General features: G+C 38.6%; 1 protein-coding gene across 8 annotated transcripts; it reads left to right on the plus strand.

The window, feature by feature from the left end:
• Positions 1 to 255: 255 nt before the first annotated feature.
• On the plus strand, positions 256 to 23,722 carry LOC103720093 (5'-AMP-activated protein kinase-like protein). Of its 8 annotated transcripts, XR_015980131.1 has the most exons (10): positions 256 to 1,181; positions 1,273 to 1,409; positions 4,818 to 4,991; positions 5,068 to 5,291; positions 6,445 to 6,550; positions 17,722 to 17,867; positions 17,960 to 18,107; positions 18,264 to 18,405; positions 22,750 to 22,818; positions 22,897 to 23,195. XR_015980131.1 is itself a non-coding variant. In XM_088720924.2 (8 exons), exons 1-8 carry the CDS (start codon positions 610 to 612, stop codon positions 23,630 to 23,632), a joined length of 1,641 nt encoding a protein of 546 aa, XP_088577050.1. In that variant the 5' UTR covers positions 256 to 609; the 3' UTR covers positions 23,633 to 23,722. The 8 variants fall into 8 exon arrangements, 5 of the variants coding, with proteins under 5 accessions (XP_088577050.1, XP_088577049.1, XP_008807857.3 ...); XR_606074.5 differs by lacking the exon at positions 18,264 to 18,405; XR_606073.5 differs by lacking the exon at positions 6,445 to 6,550.
• Positions 23,723 to 23,814: the final 92 nt, after the last annotated feature.

Below are 23,814 nucleotides of genomic sequence, written 5' to 3' on the forward strand. Positions count from 1 at the left end.
TCTGCCCCTTCGCGCGGGGTTCGGGTTGTGTCGTTCGCCGGAAACAATGATGGATCATTCATTTTTTCGAGACGTAAACCGTTGGATCTCGATCCGCACGGATCTCCGAGCACTCCGAACTCTCTTCATTCATCACTGCACAGCTTTGGAAGCGATTATTGTGCGATCCAACGGTGGATTTGCGCGAAGGAAGATAAATCCTACTTTCGCGCGAAAGATACACCCCCAACCCCTTGGGGCGTACCTCCCTTCCTTATCCTTACCCCTGGTATCTCGTATTCCTGTCCACCCCTCTCACTCCCTCGCCGATCTCTTCCAACCCCACGGTACATCAAGGCAAGCGCCCCGCCGATCACCCGCTGTCAGCACAACCCGGATTCCCGTCCTCCGCCCTCCGACCGCGGTTACCACAACCCGGATTCCCGTCCTCCGCCTTCTGAAAGCCGTCCTCCCCAGTCGTTATTCTTCTCTTCTTCGCGTTAGTTCTCTCCCCCGCTTTTTAATCCTATTCGCTCTCGCTTCCCTTCTCGCAAAAGAAAGGCAGGCAGAAAGAAAGAAAGGAAGATACCCTTAAGAAAACCCCAGCTCGCGTTGGAGAAATGCGGCAAGATGGCTTCGATCACGGCCTCGCGTCCCTCCACCTTCCTCCCCTCTCTCCTCTCTCGTCCTAGACTCCCTCCCTTCTCTCCCATCGCCCTCCGGCAAGCCCCCCAAGAGCCCCCTTCTGTTTCGCTCGTCCAATCCAAGAACGCCGGCCTAGGGCTCGCCGACCCTTGGCGGCGAACGCGGCGGAGGGGGCCGAGGAAGAGGGAGGCGAAGGGGGAGGACGCGTCCGGGCCGGAGGGGAAGCGGAATCTGGAGGAGGAGTTATGCAAGTTCATGGAGACGTCCGAGAAGCCGGACTTCTTTCCGACCAGGGAGCAGCTGCTCGCCGCCGGCAGGAAGGATCTGGCGGACGCTATCGCCGCCGAGGGCGGATGGCTCGCCTACGGATGGAATCTGGAGGAGGAGAGCGGTGACGGAGGCAATCTTGATTCTTTGAGGAGTCTTGATTCTTCGAATAAGGATTCCCTTCAAGAAGATGAGAGAATGTCTCAGCCGCGGTTTTCTTCCGAGGCGAATGATGGTGGGCTTCCGCGTTCGGGGGATTCTTGCACGGCTTCTTCTTCTGGGAGATCGATGTGAGGGATGCTCGCCTTGATGTTACTGTCTGGTTTAATTTTTGGTCGCTATTCTCTGCTTTTGATGGATTGTGTTGCTTGATCTTTGAAGGGAAACGGAGGGTGGGGAGGATGGTGGGATTGAGGGAATATTGAGGAGGCTGGAGGTCGAGAGGAGCTTGGCGTTTGGCATGGGCTCCAGCAAGAAAGGAGTGAATGGTCGAGGTTCGTTTGGTCCAGGAGATTCGAGTGAGTTGATTTTTCTTGGATTCTTATCAGTTCTTGCTAATTGTGCTCTAGGATAGAAGAGTTTCTTTTTATATTCACCAGCTTGTCCGTGCTTTCCTTTCTTTCTTCTAAATTTCCAACACTATAAAAAAATTCCATACTGACGCTAAAGAAGATGAATCCTTTCCACCCTTTCTCAATTTCCAAGATTCTTGGGAGTTTGGCATATATACATAATTAACTTTTCTGGCAAATGTAAAAGATGTGAAGGAAATCTTCACTAAAAAGGGGGACAAAAGGAAAAAGGAGGTGGTAAATCGTTAGACCCCAATACCAGATGGTAACACCTAGATGGTGTTAAATAAATTTTTGACTCTTGTGTTTTTTATTTTCTTGTGTTATATATGTTCATTAGAATATTTTCTCAACGTACATGCTTGTGTTGGTCCATAAGTAGCATGGACCACAATTTTAGCCACCTTACCATGCAAAAAATGCCTGTATTTGATGATGCAGCATCATAAAGAGCGGGTTCATCATTCTGAATGCCAGTATATGTAGCATACCTCTTAGAAATTAAAACTGTGGATTTCATGATTTGTTGAACACTTGGACTCATTCCCGAACATGACTTTATCTGAACCTATATATATAGTGGGCATCCCTCCAAGTCAGTTCTTCATCCTTCAAATTAAAGATGTCAAGCACAAGCTTCAGTGAGGTTTTGTTGAATTTAATCCATTTTGTTCTACATAGTTTGAGTATTGTCCATACAAATTCGCTTACAGTAAGAGTATAGTAGAAATGGTTTTTCATGTTGATTTATTGAAATTTGCTGAGTACTATTTACTTTACCAACAACCTTGATCTACATGTCACATTCCTGAGTATGTTGATGATATTTAATACAATCGATAGGTTACTGCCGTAGATAGTAGGAGTATGACTTTATGAGTTTTGGGCTAGTGTAGCAAGGCTGTGAATAGTTCAAGAAAGAAAGCATCTGTTAAATAGCAGAAAAGGCATATTAGGCTTATATAAATTGATTTTAATATACATCTCTTTTCTGTTAAGATATAATGATGGGAATGCCAAAATAAAGTTGATATGGTTTATGTTCTTGAAAACTACAGAGGTATGATACCCTTAACCGATTGCTTATCTTTTCTCCATAAGTAATGTTAGTTAACCTAATTGAGGCCTGTCAATGCATTTGTAGGGCTACACTGTATATGCAGGCTAGAGAATGCAGTGCTTTGACTAACATGCTAAGCATGCTATAGGAAGTACATGCGTCATGGGGAGTGTTACATATCACATCTTTAATGGATGAAGGATGGTGCTCGCACCTAGTTATGAAGATTGAAATTCATATTTTATTGACAGCTAACTGTTTAAGACATTTATTATATTGTGGGCCAAGCTTGTACTTTAACTTAGCATGTTTCATCTACTGTGATAGCTGTCGAGGACAGCTGCTAGGCCTTCTATTCAAACCTAGATAAATTTATAGGAGTTGACAAGTCTTCTCTTCAGTTTTCAATGCTGAAAGAGCTGTGGTATAAAACAATGCTGTTCCAGCTATCTATTTCTGATGCTGATGGAAGCTTTTACAAATTTCAGGCCTGTATTAGATGACCTATCATGCCAAGATGAAATACTTATGTAATCCTGGATGCCCTCGCAAAATTCATAAGGTTTCTATTGTGTACTTGTGTACTTAGTGTAATACTTATGTAATCTTACCAGTGCACACCGACTGTACCATTATTGTACCGGAATCAAATTGGTACGCGGTACGGGAGACGTACCAATATAGTAACAGAATGGTACCGGTACGGGGTTCGATACTGAGATGGCGAACCTTGCTATGTATTTATGTTAGTATTTATTATAAATTATCGAACAAAGTGAACTATTTTTTAGATCATGTCTACTATGATTTAAAGGTTAGAAAACATGATATTTAACTTGAAAAAGAAAAGTGTTAAGAGGAAAACACAGAGAAAAATGAAGGAAAAAAAGAAAGGTAGAAGAAAAGAAAAAAGGAAGAGAGAAGTAGAGAGAACAAATGATTTGAGGGGAGAGAAAAGGAGAGTTTGATCCACTTCGTCTGGTAGATTTCCTTTTTATCTATAAACTATGGTATTAGCCAATGAAGCCTAAATGACAAAATTGCCCTTATTAGCAGGGGTTGGTTATCGGTGAATGTAATTTTTGTGACTTTGGGTTCAAAGCGCAAAATGCCAGATATTGTAGGAAATGTAGGAACATAACTTAGGTCACAAGCACAGTACTTGTTGGTTTGACTAGTAGAACTGCAAAAATCTCCAAGAATAACGATGTGCGTTCAGTTTGGACCAGGTTAGGCATCATTGGTGGTAGATCAACCAAGATGTGGTCTTGGGTTCAAAGCACAAAATGCCAGATATTGTAGGAAATGTAGGAACATAACTTAGGTCACAAGCACAGTACTTGTTGGTTTGACTAGTAGAACTGCAAAAATCTCCAAGAATAACGATGTATGTTCAGTTTGGACCAGGTTAGGCATCATTGGTGCTAGATCAACCAAGATGTGGACTATGATTTTGGCCAAAACATTCGATTTTGGATGGACTCATCTCTTTTAGATGTACCCATCTTGTTGTTGGCTCTTGAAGGGCTTGGATAAAACCACTAGATGCCTGATTTAAGTTGGCTTGGGGTTCAGTGTGGTCCAATCCATCCTGACAAAGAGATAATATGTTCACTATATCAATTACCTTTCTTTCACTTCAGGAAAAACTGCTGCCTATCTATATATTTTTTCATGAGAAAAAATTTAAAAATTTAAAAAAACTTCCTACCATATCAAAGTACATCATAATAGAGGCTAGTTTCTGAAAATAATTTTTGACAAATTATGTAGAAAAAAATGAAAAAGAAATCATTTTAGAAGGTCTGGTTTTGTTCCAACTCTTCTGTTGGATCCAAATGTAAGTGAACCCTTTGAGCTTTCGTCCACTTTGGGTTGGATTCATTCTCTCTTGATATATAATTTCCCTATGAGACTAGAACTTAAATGTCATTTAAGTCTTAGACCAGTTATGATGCAAATTTCTTGTGCAATAGTTTTAGTTTTGTGCCCTATCAAAGTCATTTTGGGCTAAGTTAAGCTATGCGTATTGCTAACAGCAACTTTTGCTTTCCACTTTCTTTCATATATTTGAATAAGGCATTCTGCTTTAGACTCTATTGTGGAATGGCTAAATAGATTATTTGGTTTCCTGAAGACTGCTTGACTTGTAATATATGTAGCTGTTCTCAAAACTAGTTCATAAGTTGATATGCTGTGGTAGTGTTCATCAATTGATTACACTGGCAGTTCTCTTTCTTGTTTGATCTTCGGAATCTTATTTCTTTAACTGATATAGGTTGTTGAACATGCAGTATCGTTTGGTCATGAAACGAAAGTTGGTGGGAGTGAGATGACCAGCAGATCTGGTGGTGTTCATTTACAAAATGGAACATCAGCAGATGTTGATGGCAAGATAAGTTCAAAGCCTGATACATGGAGGAGTTGGAGCCTTCAGAGGGCGGGCAATCCTGCAATCAAATTTGAAGGTTACATACTATCCAATGAAGCTATTGGATTTTAATTGTTTACAGTACTTCAGTTTGTATTATGTGTTCTATGCAGCTGCTGAAATTGTTCCAACTGGTGACATAAATATATTAGATCATGATCGTTCAAATGAAGTTTCTATGGATAGCAAGATGCAACTAACCAAGAGTGCACCTAGAACTGGTACTGCAAGAAATGAATCGCACACTGACCAGAATCAGATACGTGTTCGCCTTCAGCACTTGGAGTCAGATCTCACCTCTGCACTTCACTTACTTAGGTCAAGGACTAAGGAGAAGGTATCTGATTTGTTTCTACATCACTTTTATTCTAGATGAGACTTCATAATATGGATGAAAGTTTTAACTCTGTTAGTGCTTTTTTTAGCTATTAATATGTAAAACACTATTATATTTTTCTTTAATTAATTTATAAAAATGCAGTAAAGATGGATAGCTGAGCAATGATAGGCATCGATTTTCTTGAGGATTTATTCTAGATTCTATTCAAAGATTCTAACATATATTGCTATGGTTGTTATGTGGCTCCTTGACCATCAAGACATCTGGCAAAAATTGTGAAAATAAACAATAACCATTAAGATATTTAGACTTCAGTGCTTTGAAAGCTGTAAATTTTGCATCTTTAGAGATATATTTTTCTCCCATTTTGTAAGAGCCCATATTCTTAATGGGCCTGGGTGAGCCGCTGGGCCTCAACAAATGCTCGGCACGTGTGGCAGAGGGAAAGAGACTCCCGATCGGAGTCTTCCTCTTCCCTGCTCTGATTTTCCTTCGATTCCATTGGAAGAGGGGCGATTGAAACTTACCTCATTCAAGCCAATCTTCACGTATAAAAGACCCTCTTCCCTTCTCCTTTAGCGTCAATCTTGGAAGCCCTTCCATTAGAGGCTTGACCGTGAGTTGTACCGTAGGAGGAGCTCGGAGTGTTCGCCATCGATCCAGCCGGAGGAGCTCGCCGGAGGCAAGGTGAGCAACCTCTTCTTTTTCGGTCTTTAGCCCACTACTCCATCTTGAATCCGGCTGGCAAGTCGCCGGATTGGGTGATAAACAAATTTCCCCTATTTCACTGTTGTTTTTCTTCCGTTTGACCGGCTGTCGGACGCCGTCTGCACCGCCAAGGGCCGTCAACCATGGGGCGTCGCTGACCAGGGGTGGCTGTCGCCGCTGGGCCTTCTTCTTCGTTCGGGAAGGAAGAAGAGAAAGGGAGAGCCTCCCGATTCTCTCCCCTTTCCTTGTCTTTCTCTCTCCTCTCTAATTTCTCTCTTGCTTTTGGTACTCTCTCTAGCTTGATCCAGAGAAATCATTGGTGGTGAGGACTCTTGGATTATTTGGGTTGCTATGTGATGGTGGACCCCTTTAGTGGATCATTAGAGAATTTTGGATTGTTGGATATCTTGGATAATTTTTTTATGTTGACTTGGTTCTATAGGGAAACAATCTTTTGGACAAGAAGATGTTGAGTAGAGTTCTGGGCACCCCAATTCGTAGATCACGGTGTGAGCAAGTAATTAGTTTGTCTGGCTGTCAGCAAAGAGGTAAGAATTCTTGTACACCGACCTTCATGATATAGATATTTTTGTAACTATATATGTATGATATGCTAATTATCTAGATAAGTAAATAGCAAAAATAGTTTATGATGGTTTTTATATATTTTGGATCATGTATACTTGTCAACGATAGTATGATGGATACATATGTGGTCATAACTTGCACGTGCATATCGGACTAATCGATGTGGTGCTCTTGACTAACCATGTTATATTTGATTTTTTTGTCACTTGCGGAAAATGTGATCGTGGTTAGCCTAAAGCCGGAAATAAAGTTAAAAAAAAAACTGATATGTGGATGTGAACTTGATTAAATGAACAAGGGCTTTGGACTTGTCTCATTATCATTTGTTGCCCCGTCACAGGCTGAAAATGTGATTCTATTGGTTGTTCCGTCACAGGCTGGAAATGCGAAACTACTGGTTGTCTCATCACAGGCTAGAAATGTGAAACTGCTGGTTGCCTTATCATAGGCTGGAAATGTGAAACTATTGGTTGCCGTCACAGGCTGGAAATATGATACAACTGGTTGTTCCGTCATAAGCTGGAAATGTGATACTACTGGTTGCCCCGTTACAGGCTAAAAATGTGATACTATTGGTTGTCCCATTCATAGGCTGAAAACATGACCGAAATTTAGCCCAAAGTTGAAAAAATAATTGACCCGGATCAAGTTAAAAAGGAATGAAATGAAAAGCATTGAAATACTATTGAAGAATTATGAGATATCGTATGATATATCACTCTTGAGTGGCTCGATTCCTATTGATATTTGATGTACACATATTTATTCGAGTATTATTAATAGTCAATTTGTAATTTCATGATGTATGTGGCGATTTCTTGCTATTTTCAAACCTATATCATTATGTTGATATGGATGTGTGGGGATTCTTACTGGGCTATAAAGCTTGCATCACCTCTTTCTTTTTCCAGAGTTGCAAGATGCATAGATTTGGATGGGTTGGGCACAGACTTCGAGTATCAGAGTTATGAGTTAGTTATTTTTCTTTGATGCCGATGAACATTTGAAGATCTTGTAACTGAACCAGTTTGATTATTTGGATATAATAGTTTTATTTATTTAGATCAAATAATTAATTGTGGAGTTATTAGATTTTTGTTTATATTAGGTCTTGCATGATCTTTAGGGCACTGCTCTAAGGCTCATGCGGCCGTGTCACATGGTCGACCCAAATGATGGGTTCGGGGCATGACAGAGTGGTATCAGAGGTTAAAGTTTAGGTATTCTAGGGTTTAGGTTCGAATGGGTGTGAGTGGGGAAAACATCTAATAACTCGTTAAATACACACTGGATTTTTAAGCAATCTTAAAATGCTGAAAATAACTTGTGTAGGTTGATATGGCACGAGGGAGTGGACTTGGGCATAATAGCAGGCCGACCTGCTTTGCTGATGGCTCCATTGCTTGGATGCCCTTCGAACAGCAAGAAGGTGCACCACCCTTGCTGGTCAGGGGTACGCATCAACAGGATTATCCTAACAACCTTGTTGGTAACACTCTGGAGATAGAGACTCCGGAAACGGGAACTCTAGGGACAGAAACCTCGAGTGAACCTAAAATTCAGCCTGAGGAACCATTGAGTGCTTCTCAATTGATGCAGGCAATGATGCAACAACAAACTGCTTTCCGATCAGACATGATAAGAATGATGGACATGCAACAACAGTAGCAACAACAGCGTTTCATGGAACAGTAGCAACTGCAGCAGCAACAATTTATGCAACAATAGTTGTAGCAGCAACAGTTGATGCACCAGCAGCAATTGCAGCATCAGCAGCAGGTGTTTCTTCAACATCTGCAGGCACTTTTGACCCTTTAGAGGCTGAGACCTGGCGGAACAAGATGGAAAAAGTTTTTAATGCCCTGATGGGGACATGGTCACTTTTGCTACATTTATACTGCTAGGGAAAGCGGATACTTGGTGGAATGTGGTAAGAGGAAAGATGGGACAAAATGCTGCATCTTTGACATGGGAAGGATTTAAAGAGATTTTTCGTGACAAGCATGTTCTCCGTAGCGTGAGACAGAAGTTTGAGAATTTACCTGATTAGAGTAGAGGAACATGACGGTCACTGAATATGCTGCAAAGTTTGAGGAACTGGCTAGGTATGCTCTAGGACCAGTAGAGAATGAAGGTGATTGAGCTGAGAAGTTTGAAAGCGGACTTAGAGTCCAAATCAAACATGCATCCACTTTTGAGCTTTATTCTTACAAGAATGTGGTTAATAAAGCTTTAGTGGTTGAAAGGGATTTGAATGACACTCAAGAAGAGAGGGAAAGGATTATGAAAAAGAGGAACAGACAAAATGGTTTTCAAAATAATCACGACAAGAATACTAAATCAAGGCCCAAGAAACAAAATACTGCGAATGATAAAACTCAGCTCAAGGGTGCTTTAAAATGTTATAGATGTGGCGGCCCTCACTATTGGAAAGAGTGCAACTGATTTGATAGGAATTGCTTGGGTGTCCAGCAGGGCCATAGGGCAGACATCTGTCCTAATTGTTGTGAGCAACAGACTCGACAGACACCTCAGCTTATTCAGGGAGCTCCAGCAAACCAAGCATCTTAGGATGGACAACAAGGAGGGCAGCAGAAGCCTAGAACTCAGGGGCGAGTCTACACTTTTACGGAACAGGATGCTAACGCCTCTAACACTGTGGCGATAGGTACGATTAAAATCTCATCCATCCATGCCAATGTTTTGTTTGATCCTAGAGCTACTTATTCTTTTAGAAGAAATAATACAATGATTCCTATGCCATTAGAGACTGAACTGTGTCTCCATCCCTACTGGAGATGTTATCTTAGTTAACTCTGTTTGCAAAGATTGTATCTTGAATTTTAAAGGCAGGTTAATGAAAGCAAATTTACTTGTTCTAGAGATGAAGGATTTTGATTTGATCCTTAGGATGGACTGGTTGGCAGCGTATCATGCCACTGTTGACTGTTTTGAAAAAATCGTGAAGTTTCAAATTTTTGGCCAGCCAAAGTTTAGTTTTAGTGGTAATAGGATGTTACCTCTGTCAAAAGTAATCTCAGCCATACAGGCCAAGCGACTCCTTCGGAAAGGTGGTGAAGGATTCTTGGTCCTAATAATGAACACCCAGCGGAAAGAACTCAAGCTAGAGGATATTCCTATTGTGAAAAAAAATTTCTGATATCTTTCTAGAGGATATTCCTGATAGAGAGGTTGAGTTCTCCATTGATTTGGTTCCTAGCACTAGACCAATTTTTAAGGCTCCATACCGGATGGCTCCAGCTGAGTTAAAGGAGTTGAAGGAACAACTGTGGGAGCTATTGGACAAAGGTTTCATCAGGCCTAGTATTTCTTGTTGGAGTGCTCCTGTATTGTTCGTGAAAAAGAAAGATCGCAATTTTCGGCTTTGTATAGACTGCTGAGAAATTAATGGATTAATAGTGCGGAACAAATATCTTTTATCAAGAATTGATGATATATTTGATCAGTTGCTAGGGGCATAATTTTTTTAAAAAATTGATCTTTGCTCTGGCTATCATCAGTTAAAAATAAGGGTTGAGGACGTACCCAAGACAGCTTTCAGAACTAAATATGACACTATGAGTTCTTGGTCATGCCCTTTGGGTTGACAAATGCACATGCAGCCTTTATGGATCTTATTGATTGGGTGATCAAGCCCTACCTGGATCGATTTGTGGTGATATTTATTGATGACATGCTAGTCTATTCAAAAGCCCACAAGAGCATGAGGAACGTTTTAGGGCAGTATTACAAACTCTTAGAGAAAACAAGCTTTAAGGTAAGTTTCAGAAATGTGAGTTCTTGTTAAACAGTGTCACCTTCCTCGAGCATGTGATCTCCAAGGATGGTATCTCTGTTGATCCAAAGAAAGTGGAGGCAGTAGTTGAATGGAGTAGACCTACTAATGTGTCCGAAGTGCTCAACTTTTTAGGGATGGCGGGATATTATCGAAGATTTGTTGAGGGATTCTCTTGTATTGTCATGCCTCTATCTCGCCTAACTCAGAAGCGAGTAAAGTTTGAAGGGACGGAAGAATGTGAACAAAGTTTTCAGGAGTTGAAAAGACGATTGGTGACAGTTCCGGTATTGGCTATTCTATTTGGGATGGGAGGTTTCACTATCTATAGTGATGCATCACGCAAGGGCCTTGGTTGTGTTTTGATTCAGAATAAGAAGATTATAGCTTATGCTTTCAGACAGCTAAAAACGTATGAGTAGAACTACCCTACTCATGATTTGGAGAGAATGCACTAAGATGTATTGGAATTTAAAGGAACATTTCTAGTGGAGTGGTATGGAAAAGGATATTGCTCAATTTGTAGCTCAGTGTTTAGTATGTTGACAGGTAAAGGTAGAGCATCAAAGACCTACTAGACCATTGTGTCTTTTCTTATTCCTTCATGGAAGTGGGAGCATATAACTATAGATTTTGTGACTAGCTTGCCAAAAATCCTATGGGGTAATGATGCGGTGTGGATAATTGTTGACCGACTAACTAAGTCAGCACACTTCTTGCCATTCAGAGTCAGTTTCTCCTTAAAGAGATTGGCAGGTTTATATATAGAGCAGATTGTGAGGCTGCATGAGGTTCCAGTTACCATTTTGTCGAGTAAAAACAGTAGATTTGTATCACAGTTTTGAAGGAGTCTTCATAAAGTCCTTAGAACCCAATTGAGCTTCAGCACAACCTTCCACCCCCAAACTAATAAGCAGTCAGAAAGAACTATCCGGATTTTGGAAGATATGCTGAGAGCCTATGTTATGGATTTAGGAGGTGCATGGGATAGTCACTTGTCACTAGTAGAGTTTGCTTACAATAATAGCTATCAATCAAGCATACAAATGGCTCCTTTTGAAGCGTTGTATGGCCGAAAGTGCGGATCTCCTATTTCTTGGGATGATGTGGGCGAGAGAAAATTATTAAGCCTAGAGATAGTGCAACAAACTATAGATAAGGTGCAAGTGATCAGAGAGCAACATCGTACGACTCAGAGCCGACAAAAGAGTTATGCTGATAATAGGAGAGAGCTGAAATTTTAAATTGGAGATCATGTTTTCTTGAAAGTCACCCACTAAAGGTGTGATGAGATTTGGGGTTCGTGGTAAATTGGGCCCTAGGTATATTGGTCCATTCGAGGTTTTGGACAAGGTTGGAAAGGTGGCGTATTGACTGGCTTTACCACCGGCTTTATCTAATGTGCACAATGTATTCCATGTGTCAATATTGAAGAAATATGTTGCAGACCCAAGTCATGTGGTAGCATATGAGTCATTATATCTTCATGAAGATTTGACCTGCGAGGAGTTTCCAATATGAATAGTGAACAGGAAGAATCAGGTATTACGACATCGAACCATTCGTTTTGTGAAAATACAGTGGAACAATCATTCGGAAAGAGAGACTACTTGGGATCTCGAAGAAGTGATGAAGTTCGAGCATCCACAGCTATTTGAAACTTCAGGTATGTAAATTTCAAGGACGATTTTTTTTAGGGGAAGAATGTAAGAGCCCATATTTCTTAAGGGGCCTGGGCCAGCCGCTGGGCCTCGACACGTGGCAGGGGGAAGGAGACTTTTGATCGGAATCTTCCTCTTCCCCTACTCTGATTTTCCTCTGATTCCACCAGAAGAGGAGCGATCGAAACGTACCTAATTTTAGCCGATCTTCACCTATAAAAGACCCTCTTCCCCTCTCCTCTGGCGTCATTCTTGGAAGCCTTTCCATTAGAGGCTTGACCACAAGGTGTAAAGTGGGAGGAGCTCGGAGTGTTCACTGTCGATCCGGCCGAAGGAGCTCGCCGGAGGCACGGTGATCTATCTCGCTTCTTTTTCGGTCTTTGGGTCACTGCTCCATCTTGCATTTGGCCAGCGAGTCGCCGGATTGGGTGATAAACAAACTTCCCCTGTTTTACTATTGTTTTTCTTTAGTTCGACCGCCCGCCGCTGGCACGCCAAGGGCCGTCAACCATGGGGCATTGTCGACCACAGGTGGCTACTGCCACCAAGCCTTCTTCGTTCAGGAAGAAAGAAGAGAGAGGGAGAGCCTCCTGGTTCTCTCTTCTTTCCTTGTCTCTCTTTCCTCTCTCTCTAATTTCTCTATGTTCCTGTCGGTACTATCTCTCTCTAGCTTGATCCGAGAAAATTGGTTGTGAGGACTGCTAGATAGTTCTCGGTTGCTACGTGATGGTGGACCCTTTAGTAGATCAGTAGATAGTTCTGGGTTGTTGGATACCTCGAGTAATATTTGATGTTGACTTGGTTCTATAGAGGAACAATCTTTTGGACAAGAGGACGTTGAGCAGAATTCTGCGCACCCCAATTTGTAGATCGCGGTGTGGGTAGGTGATTAGTTTGTTTAGTTGTCAGCAAGGAGGTAAGAATCCTTGTACACCGACCTACATGATATAGATATTTTTGTACATGTGTATGTATAATATGCTAATTATCCAGATAAGTAAAAAGCAAGAATAGTTTTATGATGGTTTTTGTATATGTTGGATCATGCATGCTTGTGATTGATAGTATGATGGATGCATATTTGGGCATAACTTACATGTGCATATTCGGACTAATGGATGTGGTGCGCTAGACTAACAATGTTATATTGATTGCCCCGTCACGAGCGGAAAATGTGCCTGTAGTTAGTCTAAAGCCGAAAATAAAGTTAAAAAGAAATTGATGTGTGGATGTGAACTTGATTAATGAACAAGGATTTTGGGCTTGTCTTGTTATCATTGGTTGCCCCATCACAGGCTGAAAATGTAATACTGTTGGTAGCCCCATTACCGACTGAAAATGTGAAACTACTGGTTGTCCCGCCATAGGCTAGAAATGTGAAACTACTAGTGCCCTGTCATGGCTGGAAATGTGAAACTACTGGTTATTGTCACAGGCTGAAAATGTGATACTATTGATTGCCCCATCACAGGCTGGAAATGTAAAACCACTGGTTGTTGTCACAGGCTGAAAATATGATACTATTGGTTGCCCCGTCGCGGGCTGGAAATGTGATACTATTGGTTGCCCCGTCACGGGCTAGAAACGTGACCGAAATTTGGCCTAAAGTCAAAAAGATAATTGATCTGAAAAATATTTTAAATACTATTGAAGAATTATGAGATATCGTATGATATATTACTTTTGAGTGGCTGGATTTCTTTTGATATTTGATGTACCCATGTATATTGTTTATTCGAGTATTATTGATAGTAGGTTTGTGATTTCATGATGTGTGTGGTGATTTTTTGCTATTTTCAAACCTATATCATTATGTTGATATAAATGTGTGGCGATTTTTATTGGGTTGTAAAGCTCCCATCACTTTTTTATTCCGAGTCGTAGGATGCATAGATTCGGATAGGTTGGGCATAGAGTTCGAGTATCAAAGTTATCAATTAGTTGTTTTTCTTTTATACTGATGAACATTTGAAGATCTTGTAATTGAACCAGTTTGATTATTTGGATATAATAGTTTTATTTATTTGGATCAAATGATTAATTGTGGAGTTGTCAAATTTTTGTAGACCTTACATGATCTTTAGGGCACTGCTCTAGGACTCATGCGGCCGTGTCACGTGGTCAACCCAAGTGATGGGTTCGGGGCGTGACACATTTATACACATTAGTAGTGTCTCTGATTCTCTGGGAGCTTGAATTTCAAAATGACTTTGGGACATTAACATTTTATCATCCAATGGTGCTGTTTGGACATATAAAATGACTTCTAACATTCATAATCTCATACTAATATACTACTAATGTAATATTTACTAAAAATGACTATTGTATTTTGGAATTAGGTCTAGGAGTGGGTTATAGTTCTGGTGCTAAAGTTTCAATTTTCTTATTATGTAGGTCCTTTTTGCTTATTGTTGTGGTCCTTTTCCCATTCATTTGTAACTTTCGCACGATCCTTCTCTAAGTTATCATGTAGTAGATATTCTGAGATGTTTACATGTTTTCTCTGTTTTTTTAGAACTCTCTCTCACACTCTCTTTTAAAGTGAAACATTTACATATATATATAGAGAGAGAGATACATGCATAATACATACATGCATACATATATATACACACACACACACAATTCACCAAAAGCTTCTCAATTGAGCTCTTGACAAATTTATTTTGCAGACATTTTAACTTTCTAAATAGTTTTATCTCTAGACTTAGATAAATATTGGGAGAAGACATGCAAACTTCTCAGTTGAATATATAGAACATGAGGAGAAGCAGTAAAGCTAGGCCTAAGTTTTAATATTTCGTGGTTTATTATATGAGGATAATTGTGAATAACAATCCTAGGTCTAGATGATAAAGCATCGTGATTAAATTAGATGTTAGAATCATTTAAAAGGAGCTTCAATTATGAAATAAATGTTTATTCGACTTTCTTGATGCTAGGTGAGTTCCTTAAAAGCGATAATCCATAACTCAAATATGTTAATAATGATCATAAGCTGGTCATCCCATATGAGGGATAAACAAACTTAATTGTTGCAAAAAATGGGTAAATAAAGGGTTGTTAAAATGTTTCTTATTAGTGTTTCACCAGAAGTTAAGCTAATTTTGTTGATAAATGTGTAACACTTGATTTGGATAATTCTTGTAAACAACAGCATGCGATGTCACCTGGTTGCAATGATAAGAAAGTGGGTGTCCTTATGTATGGTAAAGGTGGGTAAGAAATCTAATTGAAGAAATCTTTAACGGGCTCTTGGATATCAGATCCTTAATAAGGCATAATTATTAGCTAATAAATACAAAATAAGGAGAGTTTATATGTATGCTCATAAAAGACTAGATAGAGGGAATTAAAAACCCGAAGAAGTTGAGACTGGTGATGGTTACACGTACCTGTATATGGGCAAGTACAATACCGAAAATTGGCCAGGGAATGACAACACTGGATATTATGTTGGAATACCAGTTCATAAAGATCTGAAAGATTTAATCATTCTTGATTTTGGGAAAGATTGAGGGATGAGCTACTAGCTATTTAGTTGGTATTGCAGGATGAGATATTTCATTTATCAGCACACATCAAGAATTGAAGTTGCAGTTTTGACAGGGATTTTTGCTTTAATTTTAACTAATGTTATCAGTTTTGGGCTGCAACAACCAGAGAGTTTAAAGAGCTTCAAAAATTATTTAAAAAAATTGAGAACAAGAATTCCTTCTATATTTGAAGAAAAGTTGAAAAATAGAAGTTTCAAGCAATGACAATTAACTAACACTTCTAATTCAGGTCTTTTAGCATTACCTCTGATTTCTGAGTACTTATTTTTATTCCTTCTTTGTTGTAATAATTGAGAATATGGCAAATGTAAATCACATGCTTTTAAATTCCATCACAATTCTTCTTAAATGATCTCGTAAATATTTGCTTAGAGCCTATCAAATTAAGGAATAAAACTACTCTATCAAAATTATAAGGTGGATTGTCATTAAACAATGAACAATAATTTAGGTCTTGGTGGAATAGGACAGGATTGTCAGTATGGTACCATTCTAACAGGAAACTGGCTCCTGAAGCATATTTGGGACACCAGTCTATTGATGGGTTGGGACGTCCCAACCATCCTGGTTGCATTCCGCACTTGGGATGCACCAGGCTGGTTGGACAGACCAGGACACAAGTTTTTTTTATTTTTCCTTTTTATTTTTGTTGTTAATGACAGTTTCGGTCTGTCCTGACCGTAGCATCCATCCATTTCCATACCTCCCAGGAGCAAATCAAGACAAGGCCTGATACCAAGATTTAATCCCTTGGAAACAAATGTTTGAGATTTCTCATTTTAGACTTTCAAATTTTTAATATATTTGTTCATCCACATCATTATAAAATGAAAAGTGGGAAAAAATCTTGCAAGAGGGATGAGCCTTGTCATTATCTGCATAGTATAAATCGAAGATTTTCTTTAACTTGTCTTTATTTGGAGGTGAAACATCAAATACAGTATGCTTCCCCGCTATTCTCCTACATACGGCAATTCTTTCATATAGCCACTGTAAAAATCCTATTTGCACAGCAAAATTACTTAGAAAGCGCTTATGGAAGCTTCTTTTTCAAGCCATTGCTATTTGTTGTTAGTAGCAAATGCTTTCTTGCTATACTTTGTATCAAGTCTCATCATCATCTCTGTCCTAGACATAAAAGAACTAGAGGAATTAATGAAGGAGATGAAGATTCTGTAATGATGAAGCTGACCCTTCATACTGGTTTCTTCATCAAACTATTTCTGAACATCATCATGAATTGCATTTCCTATGTATATTAAAGCGGTATGGAAAATATTGAAATAACGTTATAGGTTGTAGTCAATTGGAATGCTTCGCAAATGAGGATTTATAAGCTGACCCAAAATAGCTGGGACAAGGCTGCATGGTTATGATTCTGGCCTTTTCCTCTTTCTTTTGGTGGGTGGGTTTTCCATTTTTTCTTTTTAAAGGGTGAGGGGGCGTGTGGGCAAACCAGCTTGTAAAGCAGTGGCAAGTAGCAAGTCGTTCAACTGTCTAGGTGCATTAATAGGAAAGAAGTCAAAAGTGCCATGATAGCAAAAAAGTTGGCATATTTTCTTTTGGGCAGGTTACCTTGCACCTAACTTTGAGACCATAAGTATAAATAGCCTTCTAGTTTTTTCAGTGTGTTGCAAAAAACATTTAAATATGCAATATATGTTATTATTATTTTTTTGGGGTACATATGCAATATGTGTTATTGATTAAGTTAATATGCAATGGATTATAGATAAACTTAATCAAACATGTGATAATTTTTTTATCCCAAGTCAGACATGTGATAAATTTCTTAATGCAATAATTAGACATGCTCTATGACCTGCACTGAAGCTCTTCTTTTTCTATATTTTACTCATCCTAAACAAAGACATGCAATGGATGCATTTGTCCGATGATATTTTCTTCAACAAATTAATGATTGGTTAAATAAGAACGATCGTTCTTGTGCTATTTTATGTGGGTAAATATGCAGCTGCATGTCTACATATATCCATATGAATTTGGTTCCTTGAGATCCCTTTTGTACATGGTAATTGTCCATTTGCATCCATTATAACAATTGATTATAATGATTGCAACTACAGTTTTTAATTAGTTTTGTAATATTTCAGGGACAACAAAGCTCAGTGGAGGGGCTATATCAGCTTTCTGATGCTTGGGAATTTCAAGAGACCGAGATAATGAAAGCTCGAGATAAGCTACGGTCAATTCGTGCCAAACTGGCTGTACTTGAAGGCAAGATGGCTCTTGAGTTGATGTATGTAACATTCTCTACTTGATCTCTTATCGTTCCTGAATTCTAGTTGCGAAGCATCTAATGACAATACATTGTAATATTGTATCTTATAGAGAAGCACGGAAAATAATGGAAGAGAAACAAAAAAGGCTTAATGCTGCTGAGAATGCTCTGCACCTTCTTCGTACGACATGCATAGTTTGGCCGAACTCTGCTAAAGAGGTTCTGTTGGCTGGATCCTTTGATGGATGGACAAGTCAGGTTTGTTTTTCTTAAGGATTTAAATGTTTATCTTATTTCATGATATTGAATGATTCCCTAATTAGCTGTTAGATGGGGGGATATTGTCTTGGTGCAAATTGCAAAATTCTGTTTTTCTCTAGTCAAATAATTCATGGCTTCTTGAGTTGTATGTAGTTTGCACCCTGCTTATGGAATCATTCTCAGAAATCTGACCAACTACTGCCCCTAGCTATGCATATGGGGTTCAAATGATTTGGGCCCTGGACCCAGGATATCTAAAAGTTTTGCACCTTTAGCATGTGAAGTGCATGGAAAGGTAGGTATTTTCTTGACCTGTTCAAAGTGATGAGTATACTTCACCTAAGCTCATATGATACTCTTTTCCAGCTAATAATAAAGCAGGGTGGCGTCTTGCCTCCCTTATCCTCAAAGAAAAAAAAAAGAGAAAGATATTCCTTTTTACAGTTCTTAGTAGAATCACTTATTACATGTGCTTTTTCTTAAATAATTTTCTTAGACAACATGTATGTGACATGTTCTCTAGGGGCTATTTGGATGCCGGAATAGATTATCCATTCTTAACATGCCCATGCCAAACAGAGTTGAAAAATAGAAAAGGATAGGTAAGCGCATGTGGAAGAGATTTTTGAAAATTTGCAAGGGCTGAAAACCTACATAATGCCAAAAAATTAGGATAGTGGATTCGAATAAACGGGCGATTTTCCTTATCTTTAATTTTTAGGGACAATCGGTTCCACCATGCCCTTTGAGTCTTGTGATTCCTTCATCTCCTGTCTTTTTCCATTCCATCTCTTTCCCACCTGCAACTTGGATGTCACCGGATAAGTGGTTTCAGCATCCAAACGGGCCCTTGGTTTCTTGTATAGGATCACAGTTTTCTTGTACCATGATTCAGTCATGTTTGAATTTATAACTGATCCAACCCATTTTAAAAGCACTGCAAAACATCGAACAATATCTTTTTCTCAATGGTTACAATAGGCCATGTTATTGGTATTCCAACTATTCATATGACTACCAACGCCATGTGAATTCTCTTTGCTTCACTATCACAAAAAGATTCCTCCCCATTCTTAACATCACCACAGGATTCAGAAAGTCACCTAATTGGTCTAGAAGTGATCAAGGCTTCCTCTCATTATTACTTGCTCATGTTGGTGCAGGGCATTATTGATCTTGTTATAAATATGGTTTGTCCTCAGATTATATTTCTGTTTTATGGATGTTACATGGTGCATTTGTCAACTGGTGCCTAGTTAGATTTATCTCTTAATCCAATCACATTTTGTTAGAGAAGATAAAGACACCTGTGCGTATGAGATTCTTATCATCGGATAAGTAAGGCCATCTAGTCTCTCCTTGGTTGCTTGATTATGGTAGTCCTTTGCTCTCTCTCTCGCTCTCTCTCTCTGCGCGCGCGCCCCCGCCCATGCATGTGGGTGTGTGAACGAGAAGAGATAATGGTACATAGACAAAACTCAGCTTTTACTAATCTGAATCATTGCTGGGCAAAAGTACAATTTAAAAAATTGCTACATTTAGAGTTGCTAAGAATAGGTGGGAACCTCATATTACAACATATGACAAGAACTCTTTCTGTTAAAATATTTGTAGAAGAAGAAAATGAGAGAAAAGAGAAAAAAGTGATTTTATTTCTCTGTTCCATCATATTCGGTACATCTGAAAGGTTATATATACTTATGTACAGATTCCATACAAGAATATAGGCTGATATAGGATCACACTAATAATAAAAAATATTACCGACTGATAAATGTTATGTGATCTCTAAAATCACTCTAACAAGATCATGCTAATAAAGAAAAATAATACTAATTGATATAGAATCACGCTAACAAAGAAAAATAATTTGGGCTGATATAGGTTATTACGTAATTCCTAGTAAAATATTTGCAGAGGAAAAAAGAGAGAGAAAAGTGATTTTATTTCTCTATTCCATTATATTTGCCACATCTAGTACGGACTCTATACAAGGAATATAATATAGGCTGATATAGGATCACACTAATAATAAAAAATATTATTGACTGGTACAAATTGTTATATGATCCCTAACAAGATCGTGCTAATAAAGAAAAATAATATAAGTTAATACAGAATCACGTTAATAAAGAAATGTTATGAGCAATGCAAGTCGTTACGTGATCCTTAAAATTGTACTAACATCCTCTCTCAAACTCAAAATGGTACTATAGGTGCCAATTTGAGTTTGGAAACTGGATTACGAATGTATCGAAAAACTGACGTACTAGATAAAGAGCTAAAGTAGTAGCTCAGAAGCTGATTGATAGACTAGGAGCTGACATAGCAGCTCAGAGACTGATATGGTGGTAGATCAAAAGCTGACATAGTAGTGTAGAGCCTAATGTGGCAGAACACAAGCTATTATAGCAGCTTAGAAGTTGATGTAGCACATTAGGAGTTGACATAATAACTCATAGAAGCCGATATAGCAGACTGATGTGTCTGACTAATGTGACAGACTGACATGTCTGTCGATGTGGCTGATTAACTTGTCTGATGATATGGCAGTGAGAAGACATATAGAAGATGACAATTGCAGCGAGGACAGCTCCGAGAGAAGGCAACTGAAGCCTGAAGGTCGATTCTTGTAGACGGAGGCACAATGGAAGAGGAGCAAGTGGCTTCAAAATGGAGGGTGAAAGATCCGAAGGCAGCAAATAAAACCGGAAATGGAGAGAATAGGGTCAAGCGACGACAAGGAGAGAGGACTGAAGATCTGAAGCTGAGAAGAAAAATGGTGAAGAGGGGCCGCGTAATATACCAGAAATAGAGAATATGTAGATCTACTAATGACATCAATATTGATTCATTAGGAAATAATGGATCTGCGAAGAAACAGAGGATCTGCAGATCCAAAAAAAATAGAGTTTTCGGATGTTGATTCACCTAGAAATAGAGATTGATAGATTGGTAATGGAGATCTTCAAAGCTTCTAGACATGGCAACGACGGCAACAACAAAGGCGGAAGAGATCATGGCATCAGGTTATATGATCCGTGGCTCTGATACCATGTTAAAATATTTGCAGAAGAAGAGAAAAAGAGAAGTAATTTTATTTTTTTGTTCCATCATATTCGATACATCTTAGGAGTTATATATACTGTGTAGAGACTCCATACAAGAAAAATAATATAGGCTGATATAGCATCATACTAATGATGAAAATTTTACTGACCGATAGAAGTTATGTGATCCCTAAAATCACTTTAACAATATCATTTTAATAAAGAAAAATAATACTGACCGATACAGAATCACGCCAATAAAGAAAAATAATAAGGACTGATACAGGTTGTTATGTGGTCTCCAAAATTATTCTAACATCCTCCCTCAAACTCTAAGATGATACTATAAGTGCCAACTTGAGTTTGGAAACTAGAACAGGAATATATTTAGAAACTGACGTACTAGATCAAGAGCTGAAGTAGCAGCTCAGAAGCTGATACAGCAGATTAAGAGTTGACACAACAACTCAGAAGCCGATATGACAAGCTGATGTGTCTGACTAACGTGACAGACTGATATGCTGTCGATGTGGCTGATTGACTTGTCTAATATGTGGCAGCAAAAAGAAACCTAGAAGATGACATTTGCAGTGAGAACAAACCTTAGAGAGAAGGCAACCGAAGGTCGATGATCCTTGTAGATGGAGGCACTATTGAAGATGAGCAAGTGGCTTCGAATTGAAGGGTAAAGGAGCAAAGCAGCAAATAAAACTGAAGATGGAGAGAATGGGCCGAGCGACGATGAGGGGAAACGATCGAAGATCTGAAGTTGAGGAGAAAAGTGGTGGAAATGAGCTGCAGATCCATAGAAAACAAAAGATCTTTGGATAGTATCTACCAAAAATAGAGGATATGCAGATCTACTAATGAGATCAATATTGATTTATTAGGAAATAGAAGATCTACGGAAAAACAGAGGATATGCAGATCCACCAAAAAATAGAGTATTTTCGAGTGTCGATTCACCCTGAAACAGAGATAGATAGATCGGCAATGGGGGTATTCAAAGTTTCTATATATGGCAACGACGGCTACAGCAAAGATGAAAGAGATGCCGGCAGTAAATTAGGTGATCGGTGGCTCTGATAACATGTTAAAATATTTGCAGAAGATGAAAACAAGAGAAAAAAAGAAAAAAAAGTGATTTTATTTTTCTGTTCTATTATATTCGGTACAATTCATGAGTTATATATACTTATGTATAAACTCAATGCAAGGAAAATAATATAGACTGATATAGGATCACACTAACAATAGAAAATATTACTGACTGATACAAGTTGTTATGTGATCCCTAAAATTATTTTAACAATTTCATACTAATAAAGGAAAATAATACTGACTGATACAGAATCACGCTAATAAAGAAAAATAATATGGGCTAATATAGATTGTTACGTGATCCCTAAAATTATTTTAATACTTTTTCTATTCTTTTAGGTACTTGCATTATGTCAAACCTTTGTTTCAGTGTACATTTTGCCATTTTACATGTGTATTCATTTCACCATTCCTTTTTCTGGTACAGATTCATACTTAAAATTCTAGCATGCAGTCCATAATTTACATTGTTTTATGATATTTCGCAGAGAAGGATGGAACAATCAAGTTCAGGCTTCTTTTCTTTGCACCTCAAATTATATCCTGGCCGATATGAGGTAAGAAGCGATCCATTTCTTACTAGATTGTAAACTTGTCACCTGATTTTCAGATAAAGTCTTCTCATAATGGTACAGATCAAGTTCATTGTTGATGGTGTTTGGAAAACTGACCCACTGCGCCCTATTGTGCACAACAACGGTCACGAGAACAACCTCCTTATCATCCCTTGACTGCTGTGTACATAATCCATTTTTTTTTTATTCATTTTCGATAATCCATAATCAAGAATTTAAGATGTGGGAATGTTAAATCCTTTTTGGTGAAGTAAATTTTTCCACATTCTTAAATGGAGAATATCCTTATTGTAAGGCCTTATTCATTATCTAACCGCTTGCCCCACAAATCTTGGAGAAGCCTTTGGGGGTGTTTTCAATCTGGTTGATTTTGTTGTTGAACTTTAGTTCTTCATATATTCCAGATGGGAAAAAATTGACAACATAGACCACATGCATAACTATAAATTATATTAAGTTGATTTAGCATGCAAAATTGTTGAAGATTTGCAATTAAGGGATTTTAATCTCACCAGGAACTTAGAAGTTTGATTTACCCACTTTTTCTTTTTTGTAATGCCGGTGCGTCATTGTGCCCGACCATAAGCACTGGATGCAACTCCATTTCGTGGTTGGATACTTGCAGCTCCTTCGCAATGCTAAACGCCACCTGGCCGTGCAATCCATCCATCATCATCCTCCCGCAACAAGATGTCCTGGGGTGTCACTTTTTCTAAATCATTCTTCGAAAAGAAAACAATCCAGACCTATTCCAATTATTCTCAGATTATACATGAGTTTTACAATTTATTTATAAATTATTTATGACAAATTTCAAAAAATTTTATGTACCAGATATTAATGATACCATATTCTGTTGCTAGTGCTGTTTTTTTTTTTTTTGGCTGTCATATATTACTTTTGCCTCTTTTATACTTATTTTTAAGTAACCAAATTTATAAATATTTTTGATCTAAAATTCATTGTTATTTAAGTTTT

This window comes from Phoenix dactylifera, chromosome 1, assembly GCF_051530095.1.
Source record: "Phoenix dactylifera cultivar Ajwa chromosome 1, Ajwa_hap1_PhDact_Kaust_v1.1, whole genome shotgun sequence".
Classification (NCBI taxonomy): Eukaryota; Viridiplantae; Streptophyta; class Magnoliopsida; order Arecales; family Arecaceae; genus Phoenix; species Phoenix dactylifera.

What these genes read in the sequence shown, in the direction of transcription:
- LOC103720093 (XM_088720923.2), top strand. Translation starts at nt 610, where the DNA reads ATGGCTTCGATCACGGCCTCGCGTCCCTCCACCTTCCTCCCCTCTCTC. An exon ending in TCTTCTTCTGGGAGATCGAT is followed by an intron (nt 1,182 to 1,272) that starts GTGAGGGATGCT and finishes TGATCTTTGAAG; the next exon opens with GGAAACGGAGGGTGGGGAGG. An exon ending in AAGATGGCTCTTGAGTTGAT is followed by an intron (nt 17,868 to 17,959) that starts GTATGTAACATT and finishes TGTATCTTATAG; the next exon opens with AGAAGCACGGAAAATAATGG.